This window comes from Leuciscus leuciscus, assembly GCF_965113295.1.
Source record: "Leuciscus leuciscus genome assembly, chromosome: 5".
NCBI classification, from domain to species: domain Eukaryota; kingdom Metazoa; phylum Chordata; class Actinopteri; order Cypriniformes; family Leuciscidae; genus Leuciscus; species Leuciscus leuciscus.
This window is the reverse complement of record NC_138729.1, coordinates 1300631-1314108: the sequence shown is the minus strand read 5'-3', so window position 1 is coordinate 1314108 and position 13478 is coordinate 1300631. Positions and strand designations below refer to the sequence as shown.

Here is a 13478-nt window from a genome sequence, read left to right as displayed (position 1 = left end):
GTTTTTAACTTTCTATTCATCAAAGAATCATGGAAATATAAATATGAAGCAGCACTGTTTTCAACACTGATAATAATCATAAATGAGCATCATATTAGAGTGATTTGTGAAGGATCATGTGACACTGAAGACTGGAGTAATGATGCTGTAAATTCAGCTTTGATCACAGGAATAAATTACACTTTACTATATATTCACATAGAAAATAGATGGATTTACATTGTAATAATATTTCACAATTTTTACAGTATTTTTTTATCAAATAAACGCCGCCTTGGTGAGCAGAAGAGACTTTCAAAAAACATTATTATTCACAACTTCTGAGCAGTCGTGTAGAAAAAAGTTTTGTAAAGTATTATAGAAATATCATATAGATTAGGTTTTTGTTTTAATAGATTAATTACACATTATAATCACCTTTTTGCAACTTTTGAAGCCTTTTGCACTTCTCGAAGACCATAAGTGTGAATATTCATGATTCTCTCTATAAAATCTGTTTTAGAGGGTTTAGTAAAGCACCAGAGAGAGTTTGAGCTGACGTTATCATAATCATCTGAGACACTACATGTATTGCATTATTGACATTGCGTGACACAAGCGTTATATAATAACTGATGAATTAAGTTATTTCTGACTGATTTTGATGTGTGTGTGTGTCTGTCGTGTGGTTTGTAGGAGCGTGTTTGACCGAGTCCACACTGAAGACGGTTCCTCAGGTGGTGAACGTACAGGAGCTGAAGGATAAGGGTCCACACACACCTGTGTCCACCGTCATCAGGTGAGAGAGGGGGATTATGGGGCAGTTTTACTGTCTTCACACTGAATAAAACGCTCCGCTTCACAACAGATTGAGAATGCATAATGATGGCCAGCAACCCGTCAAAATAAAAGTTTGATGGTTCAACAATTAAAAATGAAGAAAGTCAGAAATATTAGCATTATAATTCTAGTTTTATAAAAATATTCAAAAAATGTTTTTTTTAATTCTTACAAGGACTCAATAAAGGAGTAAAGTATATATATATATATATATCTTTTTTTTTTTCTTTTTTTTTTTTTCAGCTATTTTTATTTTCACTCCCCAATAAAATCTCCTGAAATGTTGATTTTATCCCTTGAAACTCATCTTTGATCACCAAAAATCACATATTTAAATGTTTTTTCCTTGAAAAAATGCCTTAAAATATCTTGACTGTAACTCGACACCCTTGCCTCATTTAGTATTCACGGCTCTATGAATATGCAAATGAGCCCCGCCTCCACTCACTCACTCACTCAGCTCAGAGATCCACTGGTTGACGATCACACGTTGATCTGATTGGTTACAAGGTAGTTTGTGACGTCAGAAACACCAGCGATTTCATTTCTTTGGTTCACTGCAGTTTTAAGGAGGAAATACTCAGCAATGGTGTCGACTTATGAACTTACACATGGTTTGTCTTAAAGCAGATTAAAAACACCACATAGACACATAAACAACATTAAAAGATGGATTTTCAATGCAGGGGGACCAAATACAGCTATTCAAGTGTGTGTGTGTGTGTGTTCTATGAATCTACTCGCACTGTGAAATACTCTGAAATGAGGTCAGGGTCAGTCTGTGTGTGTTTATTATGGGGTGTGTGTGTGTTTATTATGGGGTGTGTGTGTGTGTGTTTATTATGGGCTGTGTGTGTGTGTACGCTGTCCTGTTTTAACCTTTCACATGAGCTCATCTTCCCTCAGGCGTGTGTGTGTTCAGACTGCGATCACACACTCTCATCTGATGAACAACAGTCACACACACACATCAGTGTTTAGTGTTCCTCCCATGGGGTTCAATTACAGTGTGTTGACGTTATTAATCTGTCGTCACTGCATATGAATCATACGCTGCTGAGATGATTGACAGGTCGCTGATCTGTGCAATGAGGATGCGTTAAGGATCCATGAACTATAAATCATTTAATCACTTATATATAATATAGATAGTGTTATAAGTTATCGTTATAATAATCGTTATCGTAAACTATTGTCATATTTAACGAATAGTTATTTTCATTAATGTTATAGTTATTATTATAGTAATAGTTATCATTAACGTAGTTATAGTTATTATTATAGTAATCTTTTACATTATCGCTAATGTTATAGTTATCATTACTTATTAATAGGTGATATTGTTGTACATTTGTATTATACTTATAGTTATCGTTATTCATTAACATTATAGTTGTTATTTGTTAACGTTAGTTATCAATATTGTAAATGTTGTAGTTATAATAGCATAGTTGTGAGTTATTAATGTTATAGTAATTGTTATTTATTATCATTAACACTACAGGGATCAGTGTTTGTTATTGTCGTTGTCATTAGTTATTTACGTTAGTTATTATTAAAGTTGTCACTGTCCAAGATATTATAGTTATCGTTTTACAAATCATTATTGTAACGTTATCATTCATATTTAACATTTGTTATAAGTTTAAATTGTAGTTATTATAGCAATGTTATCATTATCATGAAACTTTAACATTAAGGCCCGTACACACCGGGACGAATATCGGCGCGCGTTATTCGCCAGCGTTTTTCAACGCGTTTTTTGTGTTCTCACCCAAGCGATTTCCGCTGACGATGAGCCGAGTGAACATGCAAATGCATTCCCTGACATTAGATGGCGCTTAATGTAAAACAGAAATACAATACCTCTCCATAACAGTCTATACTCTGCAATACCACTCCATAACAGTCTATACTCTGCAATACCACTCCATAACAGTCTATACTCTGCAATACCACTCCATAACAGTCTATACTCTGCAATACCACTCCATAACAGTCTATACTCTGCAATACCACTCCATAACAGTATATACTCTGCAATACCACTCCATAACAGTTCTCTTTTAACAAGATTTTTGTAGTCGCTGTCGCGTTTGTCATATAGTTCTTTATTCCGACACCAACGAGACCAGCAGCTCTACATTCATCTTGCCTTGCATCTTCCTCGTAATTTCTTCCCGGCAGTGTCTGTCTATGGGCAGTGTAGACGCTACTTGGCGTATATCTTCTTCGCTGTTACGTATGTGTGCTCGGCAAGACCGTTTGGTGTTTGAGCGCCCCCAAGTTGTGTTTTACTGTAACTTCAGAAGCTCCAGACACGTGAGCAAAAGCGCCAATCTCATTGGTCGGATAGTTTTTGACGCGGCGCGTCAAACCAAAAAAACGAACCCGAGGCGTTTAAAAAAAAATTACGCTTTTACGCGTGCCGTTTTTCGCGTCGGTGTGCACACTCACATTGGCGCCCTTTGTTTAGTCACGAGGCGTTAAAGGAGTCATGAACTGGATTGTTTTATTATTTTATAATGTTGCCTGGGGTGCCCTTATAATGTTAGTATGATTTTTACATAAAAAATGGTCATCATTTGTAAATAAAAGCCATTTTTCCAAGCCTGATTTCAGCCTCAGATTTGAACGCTCTGTTTTAAGGGGCGTGTCTGCTGTGAGACTGCAGTGCAAACGCCCACTGCTGTGATTGGCTGACATGCTTGCATATGAAATAGCTAATAGTATTATATGAACTCTCTCGAAAACTTTTACTACGTTTTTACTATTACAGCTATCGAGATTAACAAATCGTGAAAAGTATCGTTTAAAGCATTATATTTAAATCTATTCCATCACATGAAAGGTTGCAGCATGATGAGCACTGACTGAGCAGATGACAGACAGTCTGTTGATCGCGTGAATAAAGATCTTATCATTGCAACGCAATTTTTGTAAAATGTTTAGCACAGACACCTAAGCCAGTGGGAAGGGTTGTAGGAACCGCATCATTATAAATGAATTTAACCCACTGGTCCCTGATAGCTTGGTCCGTTCTTGGGAGAGAAAAAACATTTCCATGTTGATTCTGGCAGTCAACAACAGAGAAACTCACATGTACACCACATGTGCACCACGTGTGCACCACGTTTCTGCATCTTTCACGGTCGAGTGCGTACTTCGAATCGGAATCCCGGCGCTCGACTGAATATGAGGGGGAGAGGGGTCTGCGGTGTCCATATATGGTATATCCTGCGCCGTCTTGACGTCAAGTCGGCGCAGAAATTAACATCACGTATTTGAGTGCGCGTGCACGTGGGCTGGTTGACGAACCCAGGGGTAAACAAACGCTTCACTTTTAACCCCTTAAACACTGAGGCCATTTTTGGAGTTTTTTGTCTGAGTGACACACAAAAAAGTAAAGACTCATAACTTCAAAACTATAGAGAGGAGAGTCAAAAGGTAGATATCATTTGTTAGGAAACTTTTTATATTTTTAGAAAATATAAATTTTTATTACTTTTGGACAATCTAATGCTGAGAAAATGCTGATAAAAGACAAAAATATTAATATTATTTTTTAATAATTTAGATATCTTTCTTATTTGAAATGCAATAATTCCGGAAGGAAATACGGTAGCAAAATAATTCTTTTTTTGTGATGTTCCCCTATGTGTGGTCTGCGTCTGGATCATTATTTTATGATGATAGCATAAAGTAATCCAAAGTTACAGCACTTGGAACAAAGGGAGCCTTTTTGTTAAGTCCTCACACATTTGGAAGGCAATAAAAAAAATGAGTTTTCTTAGTGACATACACAAAACTAAAGACTCATAACTTCAAAACTATAGCAAGGAGATTCTAAAGGTAGGTATCGTTTGAAAGAACACTTTTCAAATTTTTTGAAAATATACATTACATTACATTTGGACATTCTCCTGCCGAGAAACTGCTGATAAAAGACAAAAAATATATATAATTTTTATTATGATAATGCATATCTTTCTTATTTGACATGGAATAACTCAGGAAGGAAATAAGGTAGAAGGAAAATTCTTTTTTGGGGAAGTCCCTCTACATATGAGCTGCATCTCGATAAAATTTTGTGGTGATTGGATAAAGCAATCAAAAGTTATAGCATTTGGAACCAAGATAGCCTTTTTGTTGAGACCTTGACGCCCCCTCATGGGCATTTTTAAAATTGTTTCACCATGAAGAAAATCTTGTCATAAAAGCAATAGATTAAGTAAATTTTGGGCTCATTTGAATTGTATTAATATGCTGTAAAAAATTAAGTGCAATTTTCAATGATTTTTGAATGTTTCATGAGATGTATGATGTTTTTGACACATTGCAGTACATAGTACAAAAAACTATTTTATAGATTATGAAAAAAAATATTCTATTTATCAACAAATAACTCAGCAGTACTTAGGAGTTTTTCGAATTGGCTACATTCACTGTAAAGTTCAGACTCTAAGCTTTCAAATGACACCAATTTTGTTTGAATCAAGGCAATATTTTGGAAAAATATGATAATTAATATTTTCGCAGCTAGGTGGCGCCTGTGGGGCGTCCGCGGGCGGTACACTCCGGTTGAGAGAGACTAGTCAGCACTCGTTCAGAGTTGATCGAAGTGGTTGGATGCATTAAAAAGCTGAGATTCTAAGCTTTAATATGATACATATTTTGTGTTATTCCACGTTTGAAATCGAGCACGGATGGTTCCGGGAAAACTGGAAAACACTTTGCACCCCGGGAGGATGAGAGACTTGTTTTTTAGCCAAGTATGCATCACTTCGTGAGGAATATCTCGTGATCAAAGCAATGGATTATGTTGTGTTTGGGCTCTTTGTAATCGTGAGAATCTGCTGTCAATAAAGATGTGTGATTTTTCACAATCCATGCATGTTTCATTGAGTTATGAGCTGAAACGTCACATCAAAACAACATCGCATCACTGCTATTGCTACTTCATAGATCCGCCTGTGGAATTTTTTGTGTTAGAACGCCATAAGGAATATATTTAGATCTGAGTGATGGATTATGGCGAGTTTGGGCTCTTTTTAATCTTAACAATCTGCTGTAAATAATGATGTGCCATTTTCCACAATTGATGCATGCTTCATTGAGTTATGAGTTAAAACGCGACAAGTGCTACATCTATAATAAACGGTCTATGCGCGCCGGTGGTGGTTCGTGTGTTACAACTCCCACGAGGAATATCTTTAGATCTGAGTGATGGATTTTGCTGAGTTTGGGCTCTTTTTAATCGTGAGAGTCTGCTGAAAATAATGATGTGCATTTTTCTACGATCTGTGCATGCTTTGTGAAGTTATAAGTGAAAACCAAACGCGAGTGCTTCATGAGTATATACTAGGATAGGCGCGTCTGAGGTATTTTTTGTTTTAGAACGCCATGAGGAAATATCTTTAGATCTGATTGATGGAATATATTAAGTTTGGGCTCTTTGTAATCGTGAGCTCCTGCTGTAAATAACGATGTATAATTTTTCATGATCGGCGAATGTTTCATGAAGATACGAGTAAAAAGGCCAAGTCTAAGCTACCTTGCTAGGCTACGTGAATCAGTGGATTTTTTGTGGTTTAGAACTCCATGAGGAATATCTTTAGTTCTGAGTGATGGATTATGTTGAGTTTGGACTCTTTTTAATTGTAAGCATCTGCTGTAAATAATGATGTGTCATTTTCCACAATTGGAGCATGTTTCATGAAGTTACAAGCGGAAATGTGTCTAAAATGCAGCATCCATATATGGTTTACACATGGGTCTCTTAAGGGGTTATTTTACAAAAACCTTGCTCAAGTTTATTAAAAACCCTGGAACAATTATGCTTGTTGTATTCTACTCATTGAGACCTTTCAAATGACATATGACACAGGACTATCTGAGCTGTATGATGTTTTTGACATATTGCAGTATGTGGTACAAAAAAGTAGTTTATAAATTATGAAAACATTTTTTTTCTATTTATCAGCAAATAACTCAGCACTACATTGGAGTTTATCAAATTGGCTACATTCATTGTAAATTTCAGACTCTAAGCTTTCAAATGACATCTATTTTAAGTTGATCCAGGTAATATTTTTGAAAAAAAATTATGATTATTAATTTTGCAGCTAGGTGGCGCCTGCGGCGGGTACACTCGTATTTAGTGGAATAACTCTGCAATCATTAGAAGTTGATCGAAGTAATTAGATGCATTAAAAAGCTGAGATTCTAAGCTTTAAAATGATACCTATTTTGTGTTGTTCCATTCAGTGGTTGCTTAGTAATTTGATTATGAATATTTTTCATGGGGTGGCGTCCCGCCGGCGGGACGCTTAGGGTTTAAGGGGTTAAATATCGGCTTCCCGGCCAGTGTATAATCGTTAGGCAATCATAACATACATTTTTTTCTCGTGGAAAAGTGAAAATTACAGGTCATGACTCCTTTAAACGTCGGCGAATATCGCGCGCGAAATTCGTCCCGGTGTGTACGGGCCTTTATACTGTCATTACACAGTTAACATTATAGTTATTACAGTTGAGCGTTTGTTATGGTCACTATTATCATTATAGTTGTTATAGTTGTTGTTTTCATTTATTATAACTATAGTTAATTATTCATTATTGTTTTTATCACGCATTGCATGCACTGAATTATTGCTATAGTAATAAAAGTAAATTATGTTTATAACCTAAACATCGTTAACATCATAGTTATCGTTATAGTTGTCAGTGAATGTTATAGTTATGATTATAGATGTCATTTACATTATTGTTGTAGTGGTTATGGTCAATGTTCTAGTTATTGTTAACATTCTAGTTCACTATCAGTATTACCAGTTATTATAGTTATGAGTCTTCAGTGTGTAGAGTTTCCCGTTGTGCAACGAGACACTGCAGGATGTGAGAGTTTGTGGTGATGATGATTTGACATCACTTCCTGCGTGTGTGTGTGTGTGAGAGTGTGTGTGTGAGAGAGAGAGAGACACGCGAGACGCCTCATCTGTGTGTGAATGCTCAAGACAGTGTGTCCCATGCAACTTTAACCCAGACACATGTATTATTAACGCTCGAGCTGTTCGCCCCGAGACAGCGACTACACACACACACTTACGTGCACGCACACACTCCCACAGTCACACTCTCTCTCTCTCACACACACACACTTACATGCACGCACGCACACACTCCCAGTCACACACTCTCTCTCTCACACACACACACTTACGTTCAGTCACTCACTTGCTCACACACACTTACAAACGCAGTAACACACACACTTACGTGCACACACAAAAACACACTCACACACATTTTTGGAAAAATAAATAAACCTAGAAAGTCTTGGAAAAGTCAGATATTTGTTTCACACAAAATGTTCAGTTGATAATATTGGTTAAAGGAGTTACAGCGCTTGTCCTTCGGCCTTCAGTCACGTGACGTCTGGCACAGGCGCAGCTTACACTTATTATTAAAACTAATAGCATTATCAGTCATTAATAAAGTAAGTTTAGTTGAGATATGCTATGATAAATATGAGCATGGGTTTTTATTCTTCTTTAAACTGACTATCATAGAACATTAGCTCATGAATATGTGCCTTGAAACTCATGAAAAACTCATGGAAATTAAGTTGCATTTAATTCAAGCATTACCACATCATTATTTCAGTTGTAAAATAGTTATACTATATTGTGTAGGGAATTTTGGCCGATATCAATAACCGATAATTCTCTATATTTGAAGCCGATATATTGGCCGATATCGATAACCGATAATTCTCTATATTTGAAGCCGATAGCCGATATATTGGCCGATATCGATAACCGATAATTCTCTATATTTGAAGGCGATATATTGGCCGATATCGATAACCGATAATTCTCTATATTTGAAGCCGATAGCCGATATATTGGCCGATATCGATAACCGATAATTCTCTATATTTGAAGCCGATAGCCGATATATTGGCCGAAATCGATAACCGATAATTCTCTATATTTGAAGCCGATAGCCGATATATTGGCCGATAAGCAACTGCTTTTATTTTAAAACCTGCAGAAATCAATAAAACATCAAGATCTTTCCTTTCCCATCATCACTTCCTAGATGAATGACTTTAAAGATTCCTTCACTTTTACAATTATTTTTACATTCCAATGGCAAATAAATTATCGATATCAAGTTAATTTTCTTATTGGACTGATAACGATAACAGTAAAAATGAACATTTATCAGCCGATAGCGATATATTGTGCATCTCTAATATCAGGTTATGCCTTTACTTAAAATAGTCACTCATTGTGTGTGTGTGTGTGTGTGTGTGTGTGTGTGTGTGTGTGTGTGTGTGTGTGTGTGTGTGTGTGTGTGTGTGTGTGTGTGTGTGTGTGTGTGTGTGTGTGTGTGTGTGTGTGTGTGTGTGTGTGTGTGTGTGAGTGTGAGTGAGAGAGCGTCTTCCTGTCTGTATTGATCTCTCATACTGATGCAGGAAGAGTGTGTGTGTTTGGTTTGTTCACTGTGCTGAGGTCAGGTGACCAGTGTAATGATGTCACTGTGTTTATCAGAGCACATCTCTCCTCTTCCTCTGCTCCAGTTACTCTTCTTCATCATCATCATCACATGACCTGTGTGTGTGTGTGTGTGTGTGTGTGTGTGAGCGAGCAGTGGCATATATTTGCCCTCAGGACACACTCAGCGTGATCTTCCAGACGTGAACACAGAACATCAGAGCACTTTTATTCAGGCTGTTTCTAAGACGTATCCCAGCATTCCTAAACACAGAGACATCCATCTGTAAATATGGGCTTTTCAAACACACACTCAAACACACACACACACACCCACCCCCTCACACTCACTCACTCACTCACACACCCTCACACACACATACCCTCACACACACATACACATACACACACTCACTCACACACATACAAACACACACACGCACTCTCACACACACACACACACACACACACACACACACTGTTCACTAAGGGTCCGCTTTGACCTAGAGCAAATGAAATCCATTTTATTTTTCCCAATATTAATTTCTTCAGTAGTTAGAGCTGCTCTCAGTGATGCTGGGTGATGTCACTTCTTGTTGACGTTCGAAGTATTGTCAAACAAAACGGAGGCTAGCTCGATCCTCCCTCCTCCTCCTCCTCCTCATCCCGTCCCCTCCCCCTCCCTCCTCCTCCTCCTCCTCATCCCGTCCCCTCCCCCTCCCTCCTCCTCCTCTTCCTCATCCCGTCCCCTCCCTCCTCCTCCTCCTCCTCATCCCGTCCCCTCCCCCTCCCTCCTCCTCCTCTTCCTCATCCCGTCCCCTCCCCCTCCCTCCCGTGCTTCCTGAAACAGTCATGAACGAGTCGGAGTTCGCGTTCTTTCTCCTTTTCCCTATTCTTTGTTATTTGTTCATCGGAACGTCGTCTCTTTGGTCATGTGTCGGCCATATCACAATTCAAGAGAATATAATTCTAAACTTTTAGGGCCCTGTGAAATCGGTTTTATCTTTTCTTATCGTTTTTTTTCCCCCAAATTCTATGTTTTCTGTATTTCTGGGCTCCATTTTAAGAGTTTAATTACATTTTAATAATCAAAGCATGTCATTTGAGCTCATAAAATAAAATAGAAAAACATTAAATTAATACTACTACTACCATTACTAAGAATAACATTTGTAAAAATGTGTTCTGTTATAATTTGAACCATGAATCTGCAGCATTTCGTTTGCCAAAATATAAAATAAATTGTTACATTTTCATTTGAGAGGTAAATTGTGCTGTTCAGTTGTAATGTATTTCTGTCATAATTTCTTCAAGTTAAACCAAAATTTTATTTTGGTGAGTTGAAGTGAAGGTGTGTGTGTGTGTGTGTGTGATTAGTTTTCTCAGATGAAATGGTGAAATGCTGCTAAAGTGACTCTCAGATCAAGTTCATGTCATCATGTGCTCATATAGTGAGACTTCAGGTTTTAATATTCACAATCATTAGTCCATATTGCCATGTGATTAAGTGTACATCCCTACTTTTGATTTCTTCATCCAAAAAGGGCCAAATTCAGTGTCAGTTATGCTTTAAATTCAGTTTTTATGACTAAATTCGGCAATGCATGGCCCTCAGATGATAGGTGTTCTCCTAAGAGTGTTAATGATCATTGTTCCTTGTGTGTGTGTGTGTGTGTGTGTGTGTGTGTGTGTGTGTGTGTGTGTGTGTGTGTGTGTGTGTGTGTGTGTGTGTGTGTGTGTGTGTGTGTGTGTGTGTGTTGTGTGTGTAGCGCGTCTGTTCCAGCACCGGCGGCTCAGGTGGTTCAGCAGGTTCTGGCTACGGTGGAGGCCAATAAAGTGAGTCTCGCATGAGCTACACTACAGGAAACATCACACTGCTTCTTAAAAGACCAGCATGTAATGTCTGACGTTTGGTGTATCGCTGTTCTCACTCTCACAGAGTTCCTTTCAGGCTGCGTTAAAGGTCCAGTCGCCGGCCCAGACCACATCTTCCAGCTTCGTGTTCGGTAGGTGTGAGCTCCCGTGCGCTCAGATGTGTTCAATTTAACATTCCTCCTTCCCTCGGGTCATTTTGACACGGACAATTATCGCACTTGAACCACGAATACAAACGAAACCAAGTTTTGTGGTTGAAATTTTAAAAAGTAACAAATCCTTCCCTGGCGGGTCAATTTGACCCCTTAGGAATGAATGGAATGTGAGGAATGATTCAGTTCACATAGAAAAACCTAAAAATGCTCAAATATCAAACTAAAAGTGCTAAAACTTTACCAAAAGAATATGTTATAATGTCTACATGTGTATGTGAATGCATACTGAAGTGAACTGCTTTAGGACCCCGCGGAACAGCTCATTTGCTGCATATAAGGACATCTAGAGTTATGAAATATCATGATATATTATTATTTTTCTGCAAGAGGTCTGCAAAGACTCCCGATGTAAGATATTTAGAGCTGAATTAAAAGGGTTATGCCTGAAATTGTGAGTTATTTAGAATTTAATTTGAAAGAATGTGAGGAATGTGCTTCTAAATTACTATTTATTTATTATGTATTGATCAAATCTAGTAATTTAAAGGTAAATAAAATTAAAAAATAACAAAAAATCTCCCAAACAAATTGCTTTAAAAATTAGAAAAACTATCAAAATGAAATAAAAGAAGCTTTGTGGACACAAAAAAAAGTATAATTTTAGGGCTTCGGGTCATTTTGACTGATTTGTCACAGAACGCAAGGGAAGGATGAGGGTTTAATTGCTGAATAAAAGTGTGTGTGTTTAATATTGAGCTGGGTTGTGTGTGTGTGTGTGTCTGGTCCAGGAGGAGCAGCAAAACCTGAAGCAGGAGCTTCTTCATCTGTCAGTGAGAAGAACTCAAAGGGCTTCTCGTTTTCTGCACCGTGAGTTATTAAACATAATTATAACTACCTCAACCTCTATATACACTACTATTGGTAAGATTTTTATAAGAAGTCTCTTCTGCTCACCAAGGCTGCATTTATTTGAATAAAAAAATTAAATAAAATGTAATATTGTGAAATATTATTACAATTTAAAATTACTGTTTGCTATTTTAATATATTTTTGATAATAGCATCAAATCATCACATTAGAATGATTTGTGAAGGATCATGTGACACTGAAGACTGGAGTAATGATGCTGAAAATTCAGCTTTGATCACAGGAATAAATTACACTTTACTATATATTCACATGGAAAACAGATGATTTACATTAGAATAATATTTCAGATTATTACTGTTTATTTTTAATTTTTTTTATCAAATAAACGCAGCCTTGGTGAGCAGAAGAGACTTCTTTTAAAAACATTAAAAATCTTACTGATCCCAAACTTTTGACTGGTAGTGTAAGTCTTCCTGATTGCTATTGATTGAGTCTTGACTGAAGCGACTCCACATTTCAGTGTCTCTTCAGCAACTCTTCTGATGTCATGTCTAATGTCTTTATATTTGATTGTATGTAAACATCAGACTCATATTTTGCTGTTTAACAGGTCAGCAGGGTTCAGTTTCACATCTCAATCCCCGGACGCCAACAACACTCAAGGTATCGTCTCCATATGTGTCTCGTCTCATTTAGAGATGCAAACATTAGATCTTTAGATTTCCTTTATCACTGTAATTGTCAGAAAATGTACATTTTCAGTATCATTCCTGTGGCCAGGAGTCAGTGCTGCATGAATCTGCAGAAATCGCAGCATAATTTACATCAGTGTTTCTCAACCAGAGAGCCGGGGCCTTAGCAATCTTCCAAATGGCTTCAAGATGAAAGTCCCCCTGTAGTCAATCATTTCATCCCTTAAAACTCATCTTTGATCACCAAAATTACATATTTTCCTTGAAAAAAAATGTCTTCATGTCTTAAAATATCTTGAATGTAACCCGACACCCTCGCCTCATTTTGTATGTTCTATGAATATGCAAATGAGCCCCGCCTCCACTCACTCACTCAGCTCAGAGATCCACTGGTTGACGATCACACGTTGATCTGATTGGTTACAAGGTAGTTTGTGACGTCAGAAACACCAGCGTTTTCAAAGCGTGTGTTTGAGACTGTCTTTGGTTCACTGCAGTTTTAAGGAGGAAATACTCAGCAATGCTGTCGACTTATGAATTTACACATGGTTTGTCTTAAAGATTA

General features: G+C 37.3%; 1 protein-coding gene across 4 annotated transcripts in view; it reads left to right on the top strand.

Annotated features, from left to right (window-relative positions):
• Positions 1–13478, top strand: part of nup214 (nucleoporin 214) — an 82823-nt gene that overhangs the window by 45720 nt on the left and 23625 nt on the right. For 2 of the 4 annotated variants that reach the window (XM_082170496.1, XM_082170495.1), the window contains exons 24-28: positions 676–778; positions 11090–11156; positions 11272–11326; positions 12139–12217; positions 12832–12884. In XM_082170496.1, coding sequence (XP_082026622.1) covers positions 676–778; positions 11090–11156; positions 11272–11326; positions 12139–12217; positions 12832–12884 — 357 coding nt within the window. Of the gene's footprint in view, positions 1–675; positions 779–11089; positions 11157–11259; positions 11327–12138; positions 12218–12831; positions 12885–13478 lie in introns of all 4 variants that reach the window. The other 2 variants (XM_082170494.1, XM_082170493.1) reach the window with 1 other exon arrangement.